Source organism: Hordeum vulgare, chromosome 6H (genome assembly GCF_904849725.1).
Source record: "Hordeum vulgare subsp. vulgare chromosome 6H, MorexV3_pseudomolecules_assembly, whole genome shotgun sequence".
NCBI classification, from domain to species: domain Eukaryota; kingdom Viridiplantae; phylum Streptophyta; class Magnoliopsida; order Poales; family Poaceae; genus Hordeum; species Hordeum vulgare.
This window is the reverse complement of record NC_058523.1, coordinates 519,178,414-519,203,918: the sequence shown is the minus strand read 5'-3', so window position 1 is coordinate 519,203,918 and position 25,505 is coordinate 519,178,414. Positions and strand designations below refer to the sequence as shown.

The 25,505-nt window shown below is 44.1% G+C and overlaps 1 protein-coding gene and 1 long non-coding RNA gene across 2 annotated transcripts; both read right to left on the bottom strand.

Annotated features, from left to right (window-relative positions):
• Positions 1-15,001: 15,001 nt before the first annotated feature.
• LOC123404581 lies at positions 15,002-15,569 on the bottom strand. Its single transcript, XR_006611856.1, has 4 exons — positions 15,551-15,569; positions 15,379-15,454; positions 15,155-15,284; positions 15,002-15,061 (listed from the first exon to the last, which is right to left on the bottom strand). It is a non-coding gene; the product is annotated as an uncharacterized LOC123404581 (long non-coding RNA).
• Positions 15,570-17,406: 1,837 nt separating this feature from the next.
• LOC123405732 lies at positions 17,407-18,736 on the bottom strand. Its single transcript, XM_045099309.1, has 4 exons — positions 18,002-18,736; positions 17,746-17,898; positions 17,526-17,674; positions 17,407-17,436 (listed from the first exon to the last, which is right to left on the bottom strand). The coding sequence occupies exons 1-4, from the start codon at positions 18,360-18,362 to the stop codon at positions 17,407-17,409; spliced, it is 693 nt and encodes a 230-aa protein (XP_044955244.1). The 5' UTR covers positions 18,363-18,736.
• Between the last annotated feature and the right edge of the window lie 6,769 nt (positions 18,737-25,505).

The window sequence follows — 25,505 nt, the reverse complement described above, 5'->3', positions numbered from 1 at the left end:
ACTGAACCATACCAGACAAACTAATATCCTAATTAACCATGCACAACAATTACAAGCGGCAGGAGATAAAAAATTTCTTAAACACCTCCATATATTAATTAGTTAAAATGATATTAGATCACTCATTACAGCATACGCCACGCACGCAGGGCAGGATATAAGTTAAGCTATCAAGAAACAATAGCACACCATTTTTAACACCTCTTATGCACTAGTCCTAGAAATTATTCATCACACTGGTAGAAAAAGAGGCTTCCGTCCAGCCCCATAAGTCGCGAAACTGTAGGAACCGCGACTAATGATTTCTTTAGTCGCGGTTCGGCAGACGAACCGCGACCAAAGGCCTGGGCCAGGGCGCTCGGTGGCCAGCTGGTGCACGTGAGGGGCTAAAGGTGCCCAAAGGCCTTTAGTCGCGGTTGGCCATGCCAACCGCGACTAAATCTCCTCCCCTATATATACCAGTTCAGCACACTCACTTAGCCATTTGGTGCCACTTCTCTTCACAAGCTTCACAAGGGGGTGTAGGTTTGCTTTTGGTTCCTCTTATGCACACAAGGTGTTTGATGAAATGCCCCAAGAGCGTGAAACAAACATGATATGAAGTGTTGGAGCCACACTTGAGGTTCCTCATTTATTTTTTCCTCCTCGATCGCGGTTAGCAACTTGAACCTTTCATGCATGTGTGTCATTGATAAAATATGCATGTGTGTTGTTCATTGTTTAATTTCTATTGTTTATAGCTAGTTAGTTTAACAAATGCATGATGGTTAATTATATATTTTATATTATAATAATGCAGATGAATCGGCAATGGATGTACAGTAACCGACTCTCCCGCGAGTTCACTACGGGTTTGAAAGATTTCCTCGTAGTGGCTAATGCGAACAAGCAGAAGGGTTTTGTTATCTGTCCATGTGTTGACCGTAAGAATCAGAAGGGTTACTCTTCCTCAAGAGAAGTTCACCTGCACCTGCTTCGGCACGGTTTCATGCCAAGCTATAATTGTTGGACCAAGCATGGAGAAAGAGGGGTTATAATGGAAGAAGATGAAGAAGGGGATGATTTCATCGATGAAAGCTATCTTGCTCATTTCGGTGATACTTTCATGGAGGATGCTGAAGGTGAAGGGGAAGGTGAAGGGGAAGGTGAAGGTGAAGAAGAGGCACGTGATGAGACCGTTGATGATCTTGGTCGGACCATTGCTGATGCACGGAGACGCTGTGAAACTGAAAAGGAGAGGGAGAATTTGGATCGCATGTTAGAGGATCACAGAAAGTCGTTGTACCCCGGATGCGATGATGGTCTGAAAAAGCTGGGCTGCACACTGGATTTGCTGAAATGGAAGGCACAGGCAGGTGTAGCTGACTCGGCATTTGAAAACTTGCTGAAAATGTTGAAGAATATGTTTCCAAAGAATAACGAGTTGCCCGCCAGTACGTACGAAGCAAAGAAGGTTGTCTGCCCTCTAGGTTTAAAGGTTCTGAAGATACATGCATGCATCAACGACTGCATCCTCTACCGCGGTGAATACGAGAATTTGAATGAATGTCCGGTATGCACTGCATTGCGTTATAAGATCAGAGGCGATGACCCTGGTGACGATGTTGAGGGCGAGAAACCCAGGAAGAGGGTTCCCGCCAAGGTGATGTGGTATGCTCCTATAATACCACGGTTTAAACGTCTGTTCAGGAACAAAGAGCATGCCAAGTTGTTGCGATGGCACAAAGAGGACCGTAAGTCGGACGGGGAGTTGAGACACACCGCAGATGGAACGCAATGGAGAAAGATCGACAGAGAGTTCAAAGATTTTGCAGCTGACGCAAGGAACATAAGATTTGGTCTAAGTACAGATGGCATGAATCCTTTTGGCGAGCAGAGCTCCAGCCATAGCACCTGGCCCGTGACTCTATGCATCTACAACCTTCCTCCTTGGTTGTGCATGAAGCGGAAGTTCATTATGATGCCAGTGCTCATCCAAGGTCCGAAGCAACCCGGCAACGACATCGATGTGTACCTAAGGCCATTAGTTGATGAACTTTTACAGCTGTGGGGCAGACCTGGTGTCCGTGTGTGGGATGAGCACAAAGAAGAGGAATTTGACCTACGAGCGTTGCTTTTCGTAACCATCAACGATTGGCCTGCTCTTAGTAACCTTTCGGGACTGTCAAATAAGGGATACAATGCATGCACGCACTGCTTACATGAGACTGAAAGTGTACATTTGCCAAATTGTAAGAAGAACGTGTACCTTGGGCATCGTCGATTTCTTCCGAAAATTCATCCAGTAAGAAAGAAAGGCAAGCATTACAACGGCAAGGCAGATCACCGGCCGAAGCCTGCGGAACGCACTGGTGCTGAGGTATTTGATATGGTCAAGGATTTGAAAGTCATCTTTGGAAAGGGTCCTGGCGGACAATCAGTTCCGAAGGGAGCTGACGGGCACGCAGCCATGTGGAAGAAGAAATCTATATTCTGGGAGCTAGAATATTGGAAAGTCCTAGAAGTCCGCTCTGCAATCGACGTGATGCACGTTACGAAGAATATTTGCGTGAACCTCCTAAGCTTCTTGGGCGTGTATGGGAAGACAAATGATACAAAGGAAGCACGGCAGGACCAGCAACGTTTGAAAGACCCTGATGACCGGCATCCGGAATGGTTTCAAGGTCGTGCCAGCTACGCTCTGACCAAAGAAGAGAAGGTCATCTTTTTTGAATGCCTGAGCAGTATGAAGGTCCCGTCTGGATTCTCGTCCAATATAAAGGGAATAATAAACATGGCGGAGAAAAAGTTCCAAAACCTGAAGTCTCACGACTGCCACGTGATTATGACGCAATTGCTTCCGATTGCTTTGAGGGGGCTCCTGCCGGAAAATGTTCGAGTAGCCATTGTGAAGCTATGTGCATTCCTCAATGCAATCTCTCAGAAGGTAATCAATCCAGAAGTTCTACCACAGTTACAGAACGATGTGATCCAATGTCTTGTCAGTTTCGAGTTGGTGTTCCCGCCATCCTTCTTCAATATTATGACGCACCTCTTGGTTCACCTAGTCGAAGAGATTTTCATTCTCGGTCCTGTATTTCTACACAATATGTTCCCCTTCGAGAGGTTCATGGGAGTATTAAAGAAATATGTTCGTAATCGTGCTAGGCCAGAAGGAAGCATCGCCAAGGGCTATGGAAATGAGGAGGTAATTGAGTTTTGTGTTGACTTTGTTCCTGACCTTAAGCCGATTGGTCTTCCTCGATCGCGGCACGAGGGGAGACTAAGTGGAAAAGGCACGATCGGAAGGAAATCAACGATATGTATGGACGGTCATTCTCTGACTGAAGCACACCACACTGTACTGACCAATTCCAGCTTGGTGGCTCCGTACTTTGAGAAACACAAGAATATTTTACGCTCGGACAACCCGGGGAAGCCTGAATCCTGGATTAGGAAGGCCCACATGGAGACTTTCGGCAGTTGGTTGAGAAAACATTTAATGAATGACAATGATGTTGTAGATCAGCTGTACATGTTGGCCAAGACACCATCTTCGACTATAACGACTTTCCAAGGGTACGAGATAAATGGGAATACATTTTACACGATCGCCCAAGATAAAAGAGCACCAACCAAAACAGTGGTGTCCGCTTTGATGCAGCAACCGAGAATGGGCAAAAGGTCACATATTATGGTTACATAGAGGAGATATGGGAACTTGACTATGGACCCTCCTTTAAGGTCCCTTTGTTCCGGTGCAAATGGTTCAAGCTAACAGGAGGTGGGGTAAAGGTGGACCAGCAATACGGAATGACAGTGGTGGATTTCAACAATCTTGGTTACCTTGACGAACCATTCGTCCTAGCGAAAGATGTCGCTCAGGTTTTCTATGTGAAGGACATGAGTAGCAAACCGAGGAAACGGAAAGATAAGAAAACGATCAGTACATCATGCGATGATCCAAAGCGCCACATTGTTCTTTCAGGGAAAAGAAACATCGTGGGAGTGGAGGACAAGACAGACATATCAGAAGGTTATAATATGTTTGCTGAAATTCCGCCCTTCAAAGTGAACACCGACCCAAGCATTAAGTTAAATGATGAGGATGCTCCATGGATACGGCACAATCGTAAGCAAGCAGGGACACAAGGGAAGAAATGATGTGTAATAATTTATTGTACCAAACTTTGTTGAATGGATCATGTGAATTATATTACCCGTGATGTGTTTGGTGTCCATTTTCGAATGATTCGAGATACCACTGATGATACATGAAATTTGGAGTGATTTAGTCATACTCCTGCCTAGGCGTATAATATGCATACTCGTAGTCTTCATAGCTGCCGTCGTCGTTGTACTGGTAGTCGTCGCCTTCTAAGTTGCCGCCGTCGTCGTCGCTGCTGTCGTCGCTGTCGTCGGGCGGCGCTCGTGGCTCGAACTGAGGGTAGCGCAGGCGGGGGATATCGCCGGCCGTGATGTAGTCCATGACGCTCTGCAGAGTCCGGCCGTACCACCATAGCCGACGGCCGGCCTCGTGGAAGTTCCCAGGAGGCAGACCGTCCTCCTCATACCTGGCGAGCGCCCTCTCACGCCGATTGATGAAGAAGGCGTCCCAAGTATGCTGGTTATCGGGATGCCAGCGGGGATTCATCCGCTGCTCCGGCGTGAGGTCGAGGTAGTAGTGGTTCGTGATGGCCGCCCGGCGCGCAGTACCCTGAGGGACGGGAGGGACCGGCACGCCGCCGGCGCTTAGGCTCCAGCCGGTGGGGACGCGGTAGCCCGGTGGACAAGGGTAGTTCGAGGCGCAAAGCTCCTCCACCTGCTGGTAGGTTAGAGTGGGTGCGGTGGAAGCCATGAGAGAGTGATGAGAGATTGTAGAGATGTGATAATGCTGGCCAAGCCGGGCTACATATATGTAGTGAGAAATGGCGGGAAAAATGGGAGCGGGAAGACAGGAGGCGGGAAGAAAGTGGCGGGAAGAAAGAGGCGGGAAGACAGGGAAGAAATGGCGGGAAGAAGAGGAATCCAGAGCTGGTCATCTAACCTTTAGTCCCGGCTGGTTGGTGCAACCGTGATTAAAGCTGTCGGCAGGATAAGGACGCGTGGGTAGCAACCGTGATTTTTAACATTTTGAATTGAATTAGTTTTATTTTTCTTAATTTTTTGATATATTATTTGTATTTTTAACATTTTGAATTGAATTAGTTTTATTTTTCTTAATTTTTTGATATATTATTTGTATTTTTAACATATTGAATTGAATTAGTTTTATTTTTCTTAATTTTTTGATATATTATTTGTATTTTTAAGATTTTGAATTGAATTAGTTTTATTTTTCTGAATTTTTTGATATATTATTTGTATTTTTAACATTTTGAATTGAATTAGTTTTATTTTTCTTAATTTTTTGATATATTATTTGTATTTTTAGAATTTTGAATTGAATTAGTTTTATTTTTCTGAATTTTTTGATATAATTTTTGTGTTTTTAACATATTGAATTGAATTAGTTTTATTTTTCTGAATTTTTTGATATATTATTTGTATTTTTAAGATTTTGAAAAAGAAAAGTATTTTGAAAAATACCTTTAGTCGCGGTTGGCCTGGCCAACCGCGACTAAAGTTTACCCTTTAGTCGCGGGTCGCCTCCCCAACCGCGACTAAAGGTCGTTGTGCGCGGGAACGAAAAACCCGCCAAAAAACCCTTTAGTCGCGGTTGGTCTGGCCAACCACGACTAAAGGTTACCCTTTAGTCGCGGGTCGCCTCCCCAACCGCGACTAAAGGGGGGGACTATAAATACAAGCCCGAACCGTCGCCTCTTCTCGTCTTCTCCGATCTCTGCCGCGCCGAAGGCCTGCCGCCGTCGCCCTCGCCCTCGACGCCGCCCGCCGTCGCCCTCGCCCTCGACGCCGCCCCCTCTCGCCCACGTACGGCGCCGCCGGCCGCTATCACCGGCCTCCCTCGCCCACCGCGCGCGCGCCGCCTCGCTCGCCCGCCCTCAACGCCGCCGGTGCTGCCCGCTCTGCTACTGCTAACTAGAGCGCCGACGAGCCACCGCCCACCCTCACCGGAGTAAAAATCCTCATCGGAGGGGTCGCCGCCATAGCTCCCCTGCACGACCTTGAAAAAAGTTTTTCGGACATTTTCAAAGATATTTTATACAATGTAAAAAATATTTTTTTGCGTAATATAAGAAATGTTTTGAAACATTAAAAAGATGTATGTGACATTTGAGAAAAACAAATCCAACAATTCAAAAAAGATTCATGACATTTTTAAATTTGTTTATACAATGTTCAAATGTTGTTCCATAGGTTAGAAAATGTTGTTCCATAGGTTGGAACTTGAAATTCCTCTATAAGCGTAGGGAATTTGGAAAATAAAACCTTCAACGTATGAAATGAGCTGATTTGCAGGAACTATCCAACTCTATCTCATTTGCCTCATACGAACAAACGGTTTAGAAATAGGATCGAAAATACGATTCTTGTTTTTTTGTATCAACAAAAATGGTTTTCAAAACTATATTTAAACTATGAACATTTTGACAAAAAATTAAACTAGGCACACGGAGAACTTGATAATTAACAACAAAAAAAGTATACGGAGAGGGGGCGGCGAGGGGGGCGGCGATGCGCGCGGTGTTTTTTTTTGGGATCGAGAGGGGGCGGCGAGGGTTATACATGTGTGTTGTCCTCGCCTCCCTCTCCGTGACGCCGTCATCTGCCGCCCCGTCTCGCGCTCTACCGCGACACCCTCTCCCACCCCTTCCTCGCCCCCTCCTTTTGCCACCGCCCTTTCGCCACCGCCACCGCCACCGCCCCCCTTCTTCACTTAATTAATTTGTTTTTACTACATGTTTTCAGGACTGACATAATGGCGGACGATAGAGCTGACCCGATTATGGACAACTATGATCCGGACGGTGAAGCACATATGTTCGGCATCATAAACGGCGATATTCTATATGTGCCGACCGGAGAAGAAGAAGATGATATCTCTTCTTATCTGAACCTTGACGGTGAAGATGAAGGGCGCCGTCAGCAAGATGATGCCGAACAAACGTCGATAAACGACGATCTTCAAATGGAAGTAGCAACCACCTCCGGCGCCGAGGTATATATATACATTGAGCCTCTGGTGATACAAACTAACTGATTTGAATAAATATGTGTGTACTAACGCGCGCGACTCTCTTTCTTATTTTAGCCCTCGGCCGGATCGTCGAAACAATCGAGTACGTCGTCAAAGCGTGGCGCAACCAAGACGATGAAACAAGGAGAAACATGCACCATCGAGGTTGTCGACAGTGCAACCGGCAGGCTGCTGGAGCCCCGCAAGAACGCCACCAAGTTTGTCAGCCAATGCGGAGCCGTTGTTAGAGACAACGTCTCGATCACCGTCCAGGAGTGGAATAAGCCAAAGAAGGCACGAATTGCTGGTTTCACTTTTGTCGATAAGAGAACAAAAAAGATTGCTTCAAGAAGCTTATGGAACATTTCGTTCTACCTCCGGAATACAACAAATTCGATGAGGAGGGTAACAAGATTGAGGAAAACAAGGAGAGGAGGAGGCTAGTCAAACAGTTCGCTCTTCATAAGATGGCCGACGCATTCCGGAAATTCAAGCAAAATCTAGCCCATGACTTTGTCAAGCAGAACAAGACTCCGGATTTCAAAGGACAATATGAGAAACTGAAACATGATTGGCCAGAATTTGTGAAGCAAAAGAAATCGGAGCAGTTCATTCAAATATCGAAAAGAAATAAGGAAAATGCGGCTAAGAAGGAGTACAATCATATTATGGGGCCAGGAGGGTATCGCATTTGGGTGCCTAGGTTGGAGAAGATGGAGAACGAGCTGAGGGCGCGAGGAATCCGTCCAGGTACGGAGGGATGGGACCCAAGGGCCAAAAGCTGGTGGTACGGGCATGGGGGAACGTTGAACCCGGAGACAGGGGAGTGTGTTTACCGGGGCAAATTAATTAAACCCACCCAAGCCCTTATTGACGCAATGAGGGATGCTCAAGAGGGGAAGATCAAGTTCAACAGAGAGAACGACGCGCTGACAAAAGCCCTCGGGAATCCTGAACACGGAGGACGTGTACGAGGCATGGGGCACATTCCGTGGAAAATAGGGTTCCCCCAGAACGATGACCCGTACGGTTACAGAAGCCGTAAGAGAAAGATGGATCGGGAAGCAGATGTTGTGGCGCGGTTGGCATCGGAAATGGATGTGATGAAGAAAACCGTGAGTGTACTATTAGCCGAAAGAGATGTAGCTCGGGCGCAGCATGAAGATCATCCAGCGGATCTCGGAAGCCAGCAGCGGAGAAGCAGCGTGGCTTCCACGGAGGCCCCACCAGCTGGTGCAGATGCACCGACGATCGAAATTACTGCACCGGAGCCTCTGGTGGTCGAAATTACTGCACCGGAGCCTCTGGTGGTCGAAATTACTGCACCGGAGCCTCCTCGCTACCCCGTGGACGATATAAAGGAGATGAAAGAATGTCATCTGTATTATCCTATCGGGAACATGTCCATGAAGGTAGCCATCGGCAGTGCTTTACCATGTTTACCTGGAGCACTCCACCACAACAACCCCATTCAAGATGGCTATGCTCGTGTCACGGTGGAGGACATAGTCCAAGGGTTTGAGGACCTGGAGATTGACATTGCTACACCTGAAGGGGAGAAAAGACTTGGAGATGTCAAGCGCCATTTCATTCTATGGCAAAAGAAGTTTATCAAGTTTCCAGGCGAGGCGCTAAGGACAACAAGTCCACCCCCCTACGGTGGTGGTGGTGGCGGTGGCGGTGGTGGTGGTGGTGGTGGTGCTGGCGGTTCACCTACACCTCCGTCACGTCAGCCGACGCCCCCCAGTCCACAACGTTCGGCGGGTGATCAGACGCCGCCCCTCAGTCCTCGTCCGGCGGGTGATCAGACGCCACCCCCCAATCCACCTCCGGCAAAGAAGCAGAAGCAGTCCTGGATTATTAACCCGGACCCTTATGTACCTAAGACCACAAAGGTACCGGAGCCATCACTGAAGCCTCTCCCCACAAGGCCTTGGGAACGTAGTGCCGAGGAAACTACCGCGGCCGCGGCCGCTGATCATGAGAAATGGAAGGCGGACTGCAAGAAGAAAAGAGAGCCCGAGCCCAAGCCAGTATTTTCTGATGAGCAAAAGAAGTGGGCTAAGTCATTTTTGAGCACACCGTCCCAAGCCGCGAAGAATCTGCCTGACGACTATGCACGTGAACTTCGTAGGCAGGCATTCATGTTGAAGGAGAAGAAAGAGCGGGCGGAGAACCAGGAGAACAAAGCCTTGGAGGAGGCCGAGAAAACGGAATTAGAAAGTAAAAAAAGCGGGAAACGAGTTGCCCAGCTCGGGGAACAAAGTAAACAATCGATTGCCCCGCTTATAGTGAAAGCCGCCGGTCCGGATGACCCCGATATCATAGCAGCTGCGGCAGCACATGGATTGACTGTAACGAGTGCCAGAGAACAAGCGGCCAACTTAGGTATTACTCTTCGGGAACTGTTAGGCCTTGATGAGGCGCCAGTGAAGGAGGTAGTAATTACATATGTGAAGAATGGGCCTCTCGTCGAGCCTGCGCAGGAAGAGGATCTACCTCCACAAATGAAAGGTCTGCTGAAATGGTACAAGGGTTACATAAAAAATAAAAACGCCAAAGAATATATTTATGCGGAAGTTAGATATGAGCATCACTTCAAACATTACTATGTACAAATTCATCTGAGTGAATTGTTCCAGCTTTTCAATCTGCGCGAGCTCGACAAATCTATCATCAGTTGCTACGTTCTGTAAGTGATTTATTTCTACCCCATCTCGTTCATATTGCCTGCACTATATATATGTCGTAACTATATTGTTGTGTCCGCTATTATACATGCAGAATGAAGATTAAGGAATGCAGAGTAAGGAACATCCATGATGTTGGGTTCATTGACCCACACATCGTTAATGGATATGTGTTGGAGCATCACCCCGCCGACAAGGAGGCAGACCTGTGGCAGTTTCTTACAAAGCAGGAACTCAAAAGTGATATTCTATTTCCTTACCATTTTGGGTGAGTGTTTCTGTCTTGAGCACATTCTCTTTTGTTTACTCCATGCATGGTATGTGGCCGGCTAATCGATGAGTTATGCATGACGTACTGTGCATGTATCGTGTCCGCAGGTTCCACTGGATTCTGCTAGTAATTAAAGTTGACACCTCAGAATGTCTCGTCCATGACTCTCTGAATATGGATCCAAAGCTTTGGGGCGGCATGAGAAGAATGCTGCAGAAGTAATTATTTTCATTCATTTGCGCTCTATATCGATCGGCCTATTTCGTTCATTTCCTAATATCAAGTAACTAATAACTCTCTTGTTCATTTAATTTTCTTTGCCTCGTAGGGTTTGGAGACGGTTCGTAGATACAAAGGTCGGTGAATTCAAAAAAGAGCTAGAATTCAAAAGGTCAAAGGCTAAGAATGGTGGGGATATTCAGCCAGCGGGGACCAATCTATGTGGATACTATGTCTGTGAGATGATCTGGAGATACACCTCTGAGCGGGTTCCGAGTGATACCAATGCTCAGCGGAATAACCTCCGGGTGATGCTTAGTCCAGAAGCTCGCTTCCGACCACTTCAAGAGGAACTAGCTGGATGGTTCAGGAGGGAAGTCCTCCATCCTAAAGGAGAACACCATTACGAGGACGTAGAACTTTATATGCATTAAATTATGTATGGAAACTTGTTCAAAATTGTATATGGTCATCCGATGATATTGAATATATATTGTATATTCCTCTTGAATTCTTTTTGGTTCTAATTTCAAATTTGTTTGAAATTGTACATTCATATGCATGTATGTAGTACCGTAGAATATGTGAAACTCCTTCAAAATTAAAATAAAGCACAAAAGAAATAAAACAATACAAATTAAACAAAAAACAGGTTTAGGGGGGGGGGGGGGGGCTAAACCCTGTGGCGGCCTTTAGTCGCGGTTGGCCAGAAGAATCGCGACTAAAGGTCCTCCGCCCCGACGGCCGCCTGGCGCCCACGTGGACGGGCCTTTAGTTGCGGTTCTTAAGCAACCGCGACTACAGGGGGGCCTTTAGTCGCGCCTATTTGGTCGCGGTTGCGAACCGCGACCAAAGGCCCTTTTTCCACCAGTGTCAATGGTAGATGACGACGAGCAGCCGCGGAGAAACTGCCAAATGCTCTTCTTCACGCCGTTGCGACCAGCCATATTCCCCTGCTTCCACCCGAGATCGATCACTGCCTCCTCGAAAGCTGAAAATGCTCCAAAAATTTGCTGCTGGTACGACAGAAAATTCCTGGCATAAAAATAAAGAAAGTTTATATACAGATTTCTGTAGCAGAGCATGTTTCCATCCGTCGCTGCCACCATACCTGAGAACAGCAACTGCCTCCTGCTTGAAGAGCTAATTAAGCAAGTCAGGATTGGTGCCTATGAATGACGCCAATAAGCAGCACAACGCGTATTTATAAGAACATATTCAACAGTCCGTATGTCCACATCAACAACCAATAACACATCGTACAAGCTCTTTAATGAAGTGTATGTTAATCGTATGTAAAATAACTAAGCGGGTCCACTAAACATGGAAGAAATAACCATGCTTGCCTCGGAGCTTGTGCGTGAACCGTTGCTTCAAGTTCATACGATTTCATTCTCTCTCTTCTTTTATTATGCACCATGTCATCAAAATAATCTATGTGGCAAATTTACCAACGATGATCATACAATTATTGAAGATGCCCTAAGAAGTCACACACTCACACTGACACAAGCAGTTAGCTACACTTTTTAATTAGTACCTCTACCCTACATGTCGGTCTTGCAGTGTACCTACATCAGACTTTACTAGGAAAAAGAACATGGCAAACCACAAGAAAATTCAGGGGAGTCAGTGTCCAGTACTCTGCTCACAGTAGTACTCCAAGTCACACAACCAGAGAAACTTGGGGTTGCACGTCCCTGGAAAAGTACATGAACAATCACAAAAAAAAATAGCTCAAGCTAGGCCAGGTCACTTGGAATTAGTTGGCGCTTTTCATAGAATGTTCAATGAAACATATTTCCTTTGTCTTAAAATAAGTGTCTTAAATTTATTATAATTTTATATTAAAGCTAGTATAAAATTAAAACAATTATTTTAGGACAGAATGAGTACTTGTGAGATCTTGTCAAATACTCATTCCATCTTATAGTATAAGAGTGTTTTTTATACTAGCAAAAGGACCCGTGCGTTGCAACGGAAGAAAAAAATACCACACGTTTTTAATATTTTCATAATTATTTTGATTTATTAAAATAATAAGCTAACTAACTAATGTAGTCAGTCCTATCCTATTTTGTTGAGAAACCAACCCATCCATTGTTAATTCCACCATGATGAGAAATTAAGCAGGACAAGCAAAGCAAAACAAAGAGGCTACGTGAATTGATCAATGAAATGTTATCTTATTTCACTCATGGGGTAGAGAGTGTGGGATCAGATGACAAACTGAAGGTGGTGTTCCATTCTCTATCTCTACAACAATACAATCTTACATTCAATACATTCATTCATCACCAAACAAATCCCAACAAAACAAAATTTCTTGCCGGTGCTTGGCACACGGTTGGAGACATGGGGAGGGGATCTCACCAGATGATGGGTTCCTGCCAGAGGAGGGGATACGATGAGGGGACCAAGGGTTAGGCGCCTCTATCTGGTCATAAGGAGTCACCGTTGCCGTGCCATAACCTCGGAGTTCCCGTGTGAGCCATGGAGACCCGCCTCCACCTGCAAGTACTTCGCTCCGCCGCGTCGCCGCCGTTCTGCATCGAGCAGACGCATCATCCCCAGTCACTGTAGCTGTCGCGTTGATTTGATCCAGAAGCTGTGCTCGAGCGCCGAAACGGGGGCAGCAAGCGGGCAGAGGTAAGACCGCGGAGGCGGGTGGGTTGAGATCGACAACAGTGGTGGTTGAGGTCGGCCGCGGCGGCGAGTGGTGTGGCAGCGGCCTGTACACACGCTAGGGTGGACCAGGGTCGACGCGATGCGCTCGAGCGCCGCAACGGGGGCAGTGAGCGGGGAGAGGTACGGCCGCGGAGGCGGGTGGGTTGAGATCGGCAGCGGTGGCGGTTGAGGTCGGCCGTGGCGGCGAGTGGTGTGGCGGCGGCCTGGGCACAGGCCAAGGTGGCCGAGGGTCGACGAGAGGAGGCGATGCGTACGCGTATAATTTTTGTAGCGAATCGTTTTTTCCTTTTGCGTTGCAGATAAATGATGGAGCGCGGGTTGAATAACAAAAATTACAGGGGCTTTTTTATAAAAATGCCGTGGTGGGTTTTCCGACGGAAGCAATAGCCTCTTTATTATTAGGTAAAGATAGCAAAAGGACCCGTGCGTTGCAACGGGAAAAAATAATACCACACATTTTTAATTAAAGAATTTAGAGAAAGAAATTAAAGGAAAGAGAGAGAGTAGTAGTGCACAACCCATTAGGCGTGCCAAGGCCCAGCCTTACCCATTCCTAAATCCCCTAACCTAGCCCGATCCCCAGCCCCCCTCCTCTCCTCCACCCCGTGCCGCTAGGGGAGAGAGCCCCAGTGGATCCCCAATCTCCCCGACTACCCCTTCCAATGGCGCCCACACTTCCCTCCTCCTCTGCTCATCCACCGCCTCCCACCTCTGCACCTCGTGACCGCCTCCCATGGTGTGCTTCTGCGAGGTCGGCCTATGGGGCCATTGTGGAGGGTTGCTGGAGACTGGGGGCGACGGGGCCAGCTCCAGTGCCCGAGCGCCAGCCAGTACTCCTACCCCCGGTCTCCTCTCTTTTCTCTTCTGCCCCCATGGTGCTTCTTGCGTTTCCGGCAAGCCTTACCCCGCCGGTTGCCTGAATCCTCTAACCCCGACGCCCCCACCTCCACCTATGCATCGTCGGTGCCAACCCCTTTCCTTCGCCCCTAACCCCCTCTGTCTCGCGGCTCCACCTCTGTTCGTGTCATTCCAATTTCTTCTTCTCGAATTTGTTCCTCTGTTGATTTTCGTTGCCTCTTGTAAAATCACCAAGGCGCATGTATATAAAGTGATGAAATTATCTGTGAAGTATCGATGTGGGATTATGAGGGCAGAAGCGATATCCCTCTCGTGTGTTTTTTGTCAACCCAGATGCGTTTCTCTTATCCAATGCCATAGGGGGCTCTCTGCAAAAATTAAACGTTTTCCTGTTCGTAACACATAAAAAGGTACTACGGGTTTAATTACCTAAAAGACAGTGGTTTTTTTGAAAAATGGCAGCGGTGGGTTTTCCGACGGAAGCAATAGCCTCTTTATTATTAGGTAAAGATTTCTTGTATGGGCATCTGCTTATTCCTTATCCAAGTTGGAGCATCCACAACCCGACTTGTCAAATTTGCCCCCTATATGTCCGTCGATAGCACCTGATCACCCCTCATTTCTTCACCCCCGCAACCGCCTCCCTTATATCCGAACCCTCAAATGCATGCTATCCCGTGCAACATGATCAAAATAGTATGCAGATAAATTTGACATAGCATAGATCGGACATAGCAAGTTTAGTTACAACCGGAACATAGCATAGCAAGTTCAAAAAAGATCGAAGGCATGGAAGCAAATATACATAATTAGGAGTCCAAGGAAGTTGGAAATCTTTTCTTCTTTGCGGGAGAACAAAACTTGGCAATTGCCTCACAAAAACTATGGTAGCAGCAAACAGTCGTAGACTTTGTTCCGGCGATAGATGATCACATTGCAACGGGGTTGTCTCCATTGTTATTCCAGTGTCAGTTGACAAAAAGGACAGTATGGGAGTACAGAAAGCACACTATCATTACACGGTTTCTTAAGAGGTTTGCTTCTATCTATGTTTTAGGTTGTCTGTGTGATTGAGGAGAGCCAATCGTGAGCAAGGAATTCCCCTCCTTGCGCTAGTCGTTCCATGTGCACCTTGATACTTTGTGATGACACATTATATAGATGATGGTCTCGGCCCAGATTTCGGCCATCACCTTCTTCAGAAATAGCATGCACGTCCTGTTTGAGCAAATATAAGTTAGTATGACAAAACAATCAATCTTGAAAAAAGAATTTGTTATTACGAAATTTCCCAAATTGTACTATATTTACCAGATTTAAATTGGATTTTCCTGATACAACTGATGAATTCAAGTACACCCGCAGGCATGTTATCTTCACATTCATTGTCCTTGAATGTTAATAGTTGGCCCAAAATTAGTTTTCTGAGTTCATATCCATCCTGCACAACCATTATTTTTGTAAACGAATGGCATCAAAATTAGATGTGTAATTATAATATAACATTAAATGATAAATATTGTCTTGATATTTACCTTTATAAATGGCAAATGTGGTCTTTCATCTTCCCATGTGGACATGAACAGGGGAACAATATAACCGGAAAGTTCCCTAATATATAAGAATATATATGTTATTAATTTAAATTTAAATTCATTTCCAAAACAACAATTTCTCAGTATATAATATTCATCTATTCAAAAATACCTGTTATAAATTGGAATATCATCTAGGACTTTTTGATGCCATAGAAGAATGTTCTCGTTCCATCTAGACCCAGGGCATGCCTTTGACATTGCTTTTGGTAAGTGTTCTGCAATCCATATAATTTTGTGCACATTTTTTGCGAGTGGGTTGCATCTGTAAATGGGATTAATAGGAGCAGGGTCCAAAATATACACTATTCTGCTATCTTTGTCCAATGTGAATAGAATGAAATCATTGTTGGATTGTACTGGAATATGGATCTAAAATAGGATACATATATTAGATGTAATAAAAAATATGTGGTCCAAAGTATACAAAAGTGCTCTTACCGATTTGCATTTTGAAACATTATATTTGATACCAGGCCAACTACGAACAGAATTTGCTAGTTGTTCAACATCTAACTTTTTACGAAAATCTGGGTGCCATCCAAAATCAGTAGTCATCTAGCACATAAAAATAATTGGTTAGAAAAGTGCTTAAAAAATAAGAATATAGAAAAAAGTAAATAATGAATTTAAGAACATACCCAAAATTTCATGTCCATATAATGTTTTGCTATCAATTGTTTTGTTTTTTGTGCCGTTTGGATGTCATCAAACATAAACTTCCGTATGACCAAATTAAAGCAATCTCGGTCCATAGGTAAATCATCCTTTAGCATTCCTTGTAGTTTTCTGAGAGACAAGCTTATTGGATATGGCTTTGAACTTTGGATCCATACTTTCCTAGTAATGGAAAAAATTAAGATAATGAATCATTAAGAAAATAAGTAAGATATTGTACAATTTTATTACTAATTTGAAATGACTTACTCTAAAATCTCGGTGTAATTGATGGATTTAATGAAGCTACAAAGTCCAGATGTTAACTCATGTAAGCTCATATTAGAAAGAATAGATATCAGTGATCTGTATTTCATTTCAACCGATAATGGGATTTTGTGTTTTGAGTTTTTTATATCATCTAGACTTTCCAATATTTGAACATCATCAGGATCTCCATTGGTGTCATCGTCAGTTTCTTCAACGATTGTAGTGATTGATGCAGTGTTTGTTTTCCAACATAATAGTATGATGGCTAACTTGAACCTAAATGAAGTAATCATTTCCTGTGCAATATAAACAATTATTAGTATATTTTCAAAAATTGACATACTTTATGTAAAATTGATATACTTTCTATTAAACAAAAAGAGATATACCTGTGTAATTGCGTATGATAGTGCACTTACGGCGAAATATTCCATAAATTTGACCATAAATAAACCACATGAAGAACTGTCTTTTTGAACTGGCTTTTGAAATTGTTCCGTGATCTTCCATTCAGTAAGATCAACGTCTTTCCAATCCTCGTTAATCAAGTTTTGACTTTTAATAAGGTCCAAATGAAATTGTATTCCTCGTAGCTGAAAAAGATTTAGTGATAAGAAAAGATAGACATTAACAATGTATGAATTTATGTCATTTACATGTAGGATTAAAACTGATGATGTAACTAAACGTAATAGAGAGATCATCTCGGTCAAACTTCCAACACAATGAGTCCAGTACTTGAATCTCACGTTTTTTGGAATTTAAAATAGCTAAATACCAATGTGTGTTGCTGGTATTTATTGGAAGTTCAATCTGTAATAAAGATAATTAGGAAAAGAAAAATAAATATTGATTGAAACATGAACATGAAAATTATGGATACGGATATTACCATGTCATGCTCCATATATTTCTTGACAATCTCTGTAATGAAGGCACTATTTTGTTGTATGCCAAGGTTACCATCCCGTTTTAATAGTGAGATAACAAAAGGACTCTCAAAATATACTTTATTGCCATTCTGGACATGTATTTGGTCCCTTATACAACATATATATATGCATCGATCACCTATAATTAAGATTATTTTCAAACAAATACATTAGTAATAGATATTAGTGATTAGAAACTAATTTCTGTTCGAGTAAGGGTATACTTACATCATCATTTACCCACTCTTTTTCATCAAGCAAGCACATCAATTGATTTTGTAACACAATACTTCCATCTATCTGAACCAACTCTTGTTTTCTCAAAGATGATTCAATTATTATATGAGCACATAGATCATAATCGGTCAATGTATAGTCTGCAAAAAAAAATCAAATAATTTAATAATATATTGGATAGAGAAGTACACAGAATAAATGAAACAAATACCTTGTGGTAGATAATCATATTTTTGAACAATTTTGATCTCTTTATTTGAATCTGGTTCCTTAACATCATGTAATGGTAAAAGAGGAGATAATGTCGAGCTAGATGGGGATGGAGGTGATGCCAATGGATCACGATCTATCTGAATGTCTGATTCTGGAACAATTGATTCAAAACATTCAGAATTTGGAGTAGATGCTGACATATAATTTAATAATATATTGAATAAAAAAGTACACAGAATAAATGAAACAAATACCTTGTGGTAGATAATCATATTTTTGAACAATTTTGATCTCTTTATTTGAATCTGGTTCCTTAACATCATGTAATGGTAAAACAAGAGATAATGTCGAGCTAGATGGGGATGGAGGTGATGCCAATGGATCACGATCTATCTGAATGTCTGATTCTGGCACAATTGATTCAAAACATTCAGAATTTGGAGAAGATGCTGACATAGTTGGTGACATTGGTTTTCGCTCCAGAACACCTAATTCAGAAATTTTTGCTTTTTTGGAAGGTCGGTTATCCAAATCCTCTACAATGTTCAGTTCAGCAATGTTATCTATTTCCTGCAGTAACAACATAATTATAATTAGCCCAACATAAAGGTACATGAAGGTAATGTCCTTAAATCCTTGATGGTTATTCTGTTAACAAAGACAATGCATGGGAATTTCTCTTAACATAATATTATCATTACATGCATTATACCATGCACTTTCAATGGATTATGTGACTGTAGCTAAGCTTCAGGGCAAGCTTGATGGCGAAGCCAACCAGAGCACAGTTCGAAAGTTGATTGAAAAAATGGTGCAAGATTGATACATTAAGAATTCAGCCAACAGAAGATTAGGTAACTACTTGGATTTATCTGTATGAAGTCAACCTTTTCGAAAATCTGTATGAAATCTAAGATGCCTGGACTGTATCCTCCGTTCACGTGTTATTTGTTCTTTTAGTAAAGTTGGCCAGCCAGTGAAGATGTTTATTCAGTAAAAGATGTTCTTTTTAATCACTTAAGGACAATGGAAAAGGACAAAATGCTCTTTGAGAACAAGAAATCAGAGGCGGCACAAGCTATTGAAGAAGCAAAGAAGCTTCAGCAGAATGTACAGAAATTAGGCCCAAAAATCTGGGCACAAGCGTCACCAGGATAAGCTTTGATTATCTGCTCAATTATATTAGTGCTGCCAATGTTGATCTTTTCCTTTGACAAGAGCATTTTTCTTCTAGAACATTGGACCTGGGCACCCCTTTTCCTTGTTTGTTTTTTGTTCACCTGCTGGTTAGAATATGATGAAACAACAAAGTGTTGATGTCCATGTTGTCTCTTGTTTATTTTTGTATGCGAGTGCAGCTGTTGTATTCCCAATTATTTGCAGTTGTGTTTCGGTATTCAATTCCTAGCCATGCTCATTGCTCAAGCATTGTTCTTGCGGTTGGGGCAGATTTTTGGACTATCCAGGCTCTACAAATGCGCATCCAGATGTCTGGGCTATTAACAACGTAATCTCCAGCAGCATCTCTCTGTTGTTTCTGTTGCTTATATTTATTTGTCATTCGTCTATCAGTGTGCTTAGGCTTATTTTGGTATAGCAGTTGTACTATAACATTCCCGTTAAATTGAGATCATTATAGATAATTTCTTGTATGGGCATCTGCTTATTCCTTATCCAAGTTGAAAACTGCACACCACCATCCCCTTGGATGCTAACATGTGTTATGAAACCCCACTAAAATTTGTATTGATTTGGAAAGTCCTCTATCTTAACTCATTGAAAATTTGCCTACAAAAAAGAAACTACTACGACAAGTATGGTAAAAGCTTTCCCTCGAGTGCTAGTGTACACTGAAAAAGATTCAGTTAATGTAATCTGTTTCAGTTAGCGCTGGTGAAGAAACTACTACTACAAGTCAAGTAACAAGGTCGAGAAAGATTCAGTCAATGTACCCTGTAAAAGCAATGTAATGTACCCTGAAAATTGCTGACATCCCTTTGCACCCAGAAATTACATCTAAAAAACTGCACACCACCATCCCCTTGGATGCTAACATGTGTTGTGAAAACCCACTAAAATCAGGTGTTAAAGTCTTCTCGGATGCGGCCTTTAGATGTTCCAAGATCCCTGGAATGGGGTCTTCTGCTAAAGCTATAGGAGTTGGTCTTTTTATAGATATTCCAGATGGAAAATGTGGACAGCAGATTCAGATTTAGGCATCGGCTCCTATTATTAATTCCTCTCTTCAGTCTGAAACTCTTGCTCTAGTTCTTGCAGCTAAGATATCACACATATTTCAGCTCAAGCAAGCCACTTTTCTCACTGGGTGTTTGCCTCTAGCCAAAGCTGATGCAAGTAGAAGACTCGACTCTGACGATGTACATTGGACAGTCAGGCGCTCGCTAGCAGAATTTTTCTCCATCTCCATTCAGTTGCAGCCATCTGTTTATCATATATCCAGGATGCTAAATGGTATTGCAGACAATGTGGCACATCAGGTTCTCAATTCCTCGATGGAACCTATCTTTGGACGTAATTATTCAGCTCAGGCACTCTCCATGTCCTTCTATTTCTACACTCTCTCAAGTTCATCTTCAGGACTTTGTAATCCATAGCTAGTTTGGAGCCAGTTCCAGATAAAGGAGCAGGAATATGCTATGCTTCTTAAGAACAAGGAAGTGGCAGCAGCACAAGCTACTAAAGCAACACAAATCTCGGATACGCCAACGGTCTGGCAGAGCTAGGGGAAAGAAAAATCAAACAGCGTTCGGTGTGATACATACCTCTGGTGTAGCCGTAGCAAGCGACATTGGAGTGCTCGGCGGATGATCTTCTACCTCCGGCGAAGTCGGCGCTTCTTTCTCCGACGAACTCGACGCTTCTTCCTGCGGCGAACTTGTTGGCGACATGGGATGCTTCGTCCAAAATAGGAGCTGACGGAGATTCAGGCCGAGGACCCTCCCTTCTTATAACAGCCAACAACAATCTTGATTTGAGTTGAACAAGGACACAGACTGTCCATCCAAATCGAGACGTGTTGGACACGGACTGGGATGGAGGAGGCCGCGTGTGCAGGCAACGAGACCGCCGGGCGTTCGCGCCGCCGCAGGGAGTGCCTATGGGTGGCACTACACTGCCAAGGAACCCCGCTGCCGTCGCGGTGGCCTTTCCTGCTCCCACGCCGCCCCAGCACGCGCAGGGCGCGCCTGGGAACACTTCGGTCGCCATTTTCTCCTGCGGCGGGAGGCCCGGGAACCGCACGACGAACGATGGGTCGTGGCGGTGGTCGGCCACGACGGCGGCGTAGCCATGGAAGTAGTGGTAGTAGACGGCGAGCACCGCGGCCGGCTGGATCCAGTAGAGCGCGGACGGCAGACCTTTCTCGCGAGCCACGTCCACGGGCCACGGGAGGAGCATCGTGTACACGACGCGGGTCACGGGGCGGCCGCGCGCGGCGAGCGCGTCCAAAAGCTCCCCGACGCTACGCGCGCGTGCGGCCTGGAAGGACGCCATGTAGTCGGTGAACGCCGCGGAGTCGGTGCTGCTCCTATCATACCCGGCGTCGGTGCCGTCCGAGAACCATCGTGGAGGTACTTCGGTAAGGGGCGGCGCGGCGCGCCGGGCAGTCGCCGGCCCATCGCCTCCTCGCCCATCGCCGGCGAGAAGCCCCCACGCCGCCCCAGCAGGCGCAGGGCGCGCTTGGGAACGCCACGACGCAACCGGCACCTTCGGTCGCCACTTTCTCGGCAAGGGGCGGCGCGGCGCGCCGGGCAGTCGCCGGCCCGTCGCCTCGTCGCCCATCGCCGGCGAGAAGCCCCCTGCTCAGGACGGCAATGGATAAGTCGGTGAGGGGATATAAATGAAAAGTTTTTTTATGACTTAAAAAGTACTGCGGGTTAAATACCAGAAAAGGGAGGGGTCTTTTTGCAAAATAGCCGCGACGTACGGCAGATTATTACTAGCAAAAGGACCCGTGCGTTGCAACGGAAGAAAAACAATTATAATCTTCAATGGTGCTGATCATATTATGTCTTTAGAATTTTAAGACATTTCTTGAAATGCATGAACATTTTTTGAATTAACAAACATTTTTTTCAATTGCACTCAAAAATAACACACAAACTTTTTTTCAAAATCATGGACTTTTATTGTTTTCACCAACATTGTTCTCAAAATTATGAACATTTTTCTGAATATGCGAATATTTTTATAAAAATCCTGAGCATTTTTTGAATTCACAAACATTTTATATTTTCTTCAAACTTTTATTTTAAAACTCCCAGTTTTATAAATTGCAAAAGTTTTTCAAAGTTCTAAATTATTTAAACTAAAAAAGGGAACAGAAAAATGAAAATAAAAAATGAAACTAAAAACAGAGGCACGAACTGTTTTAAAGATTTTTACACGGACTTTTGTTTAAAATCGTTGACTTTTTTATTTTACGGAAATTTTCTCAAAGTTTAAACATTTTTTTTATATGCAAACATTTTTCAAAACTCCTGAGTAGTCTTTGAATCCTCAAAAAAATATGTTTTTTTAATATTTTATTTCGAAATTCTCAGTTTCTTAAAATTGAGAAAAGTTGTTTGAAGTTCTAAATTATTTAAAGTAGAAAAAAATGGAACTTAAAATAAAAATAAAAAACTAAACTAAAAAAACAGGCGCCCACGCATGGACCGGGCCCAAACAGGTATGCTGAATCTTTTTTTCAACGCCCAGAGCGTAATATAGGAGGTGCCTACATGGGCCGGCCCAGTCCGGATTTTTTTCCTGTTTGAAACGTTTTTTATGACTTATATGTGGCATTGGTGGGTAATTTTAGTCAACTTTAAGAGCAATTTGAATGACGGAAGAAGCACTATTTGCTTTATTAGTAGGTAAGATTAGGGGAGATTAGTATATTGTCAAAAACGTTTTTGTATTATGAAAGGGATGGAGTATAAGCTGCTCGCGGTAGCTACTTTATTGTCTTCAGTACTTGACCAGTGACCAGTGTTAGAAGTGAAAACCAACAGCAATTGACTCCTGAAGGACTCTTTTACTTTTGACAATTCCGATGTTTTCGTGTGACGCTGTCAGTCAGTGTGAGCGTATGACCGCGACTGCTAGCTTATAGATTTACACATGGCTCCGAGATTTGATGCTTTCAATGTTCAATCATTCAACGATTCGCTGGTCGGCACCCGTGCAACACAATTGGTTAGGTTAAGCCACATGTAGTACGCGTAAACGGAGACTGAAATACCGAATGGGCCGTGTGTGTGGCTATCCGTTGAAAGCAAGCGAAGCTCCCATGACCGAAGCATGGAAGGTCTCCACATCGGCTTGGAACGGTTCAAGTTCAACCACTGCAAATGATGCACGTAACGGAGAAATCCATGTTTGACGCAAATTGAACTGACGCGGTTCACCTTTGCAGTGTCGAACTGGGAAAGGATGAATAGGTGCCACGGTGACCCACCTGCCAAAACACTGTTCATTTTAACTTCTGTCTTTGCCTCTCTGTCAGATTTGGTTACACAAAGCCTCAGGAAACGGGCGAGGTCTCAGGAAACCGAGCTTCGCTACTTCTGTCTCCGTTTGGTTCATTCCAGATCTCCCAGGGATTCACATCCATGACAAGTAAACAAAACAAGTTTGCGAGATTTATTTCTGAATCTGATCACATGACACGCGTTTACATGCTCCTTGCTGAAGAAGAAGCAAGCCTGACACAACCACACGACGACAAACCAATGAAACCAAAGAACTTAACAATATCTAATCACATACTTTCTCTGTACCTAAATAATTATTATTGAAAAAAACTTCTCTAGTCCTTTCCAACAATACTTATTTAGGTATAGAGGGAGTACAGTTTTTAGACTCAACATCAAGCAACTTCCGGCGACCAAAGCCACAGGAGCTGACAGATGCTCTTCCGATCTTAATTAGTTGCTGGTCTGAGGCGACCCACAGCCGCAGAGGAGCTGCCAAATGCTCTTCTTGACGTTGTTGGGGTTGCTGCCAAATGCTCCAACGAACACAAGCTGAATTGCTCCAACACGACGATCCTGAAAAATAAGAGTAGAAACATGGTAAGCAACTAAGCATAAGCCATGGTTGGCCGGAAATTCAGACAACTGAACTATCTCGCCACTCTGAACCTACGTGAAAATAACAACTCTGGAACCAGTTCAGCTACACGACAGCTCAGTAGCTCTGTGATGCAACCGTGCAGGCATGCCGGCCTATTTATAGGAAAACTCCTGGTCGTAAGATCACTAGGAAAACTTACCTGAAATCCACGAGAATATTCAGTGAAGAATGACTGAATGAGTCCAGAACTTGAACTTGAAAGTTGGACCGCAGCAGAAACTTCAGTGACGCTTACCACGGGTTATAGTTTAAAGAGATCTCTAGCTTAATTAGTGGAGTCCTGCTCCTGCATCGTTTACACACATAGTCAGCATAAAGCGATTCTGAGACAGTCCAAACACGTTTTAGTGCAGCACATGCTTGTGTAAGTTAAATTCCAGTTGTTAATTTCTACATTTAATTTTATTTGGAAAAGATAGATATTTACCGCTTGGTATGAGCGGTTAGCTATTGTATATAAAAGGAACAGAGAGGGTTGATGGAATCGATGTTTATTGTTTGAGTCTTGTGGTCATATATATAGCAATGGATGATCATTTTGAAGTATAAGATAAGATAGAACAAATCATAGTCTATCAAGTATTTCCTAAATAATCACGGCACTCAAGATGCCCCCACAATCACAACGATAGCGACGCACACGGTGAGGCCGAACAAGAGTCGGAAAGTTGTAAGCCGACAGACATCACTCACAGTCGGTCGATGCATCGTGGTAGTCATGGCTGGAGTGAAAACCGATGAGGTTGCTCAAGCAAGGCGGTAGCCCTTTGTGACATTGTCGATGTAACCAAGAGCGTAGGATGGTGTAGCCATGCTCAGGGTAGCCGTGCAAGGGATGTCGTGGTTGATGTCAGGTCGGGGCGGCCGGTACCGAGGTAGTCGTCGTGGAGCCGCAGGCGCTAGGAGGTGCCGGGTTAGTCATGGGCGTAGTGGTGCGCCGGGGAGAAACAATTGTTGACGAGGCATCGCGTCGGCTTTGCCAAGCCTAGGGACATGTCGTGGTCGAAGGCACACGTCGGTATTGCCAGCACCGGGCATGTGTAGATGGACGAAGTGGATGTTGACAAGGCGCCGCACATGGCTTGCCAGGGCCTGTGATACATCATGAACGAAGGCACGCGTTAGTGTTGTCAGCATCGGACATGCATAGATGGGGACGAGTACGAGCTATACTCCATGTCGAGGGGGCTTGTAGAGAAAGAATCGACGATGGTTGTGGCGCCAATCGACATGGGGCCGATGTCGCCCACGGCTGTCGATGTATATGAAGTGTTCGTGGAAGATAATTAATTGATTTGACTAAAAGTTAATTAAACATGTGGAGAATTAGATATGGCATTAATTATTTCTGTAATTAGTTAAGCAAACAACAATCATGCTGAATTATTTCAAAAGCGCTCGTGGACAATGATGATCAATAGACTCTTAGGGATATTATCAGACACTACTCGCCAATAATAACAATAATCACCATGTGCTTGCTACATGAGCAATCTAGCGTTCACCAAGTTGGATGATGACCATGCTGTGGAGGATGTCCATGCGCTGACAGTTGTCGAAACATTCACGAACGAGGACAATACAACACAACATTGACCAGATGGTTCGCTATAGTAAAAA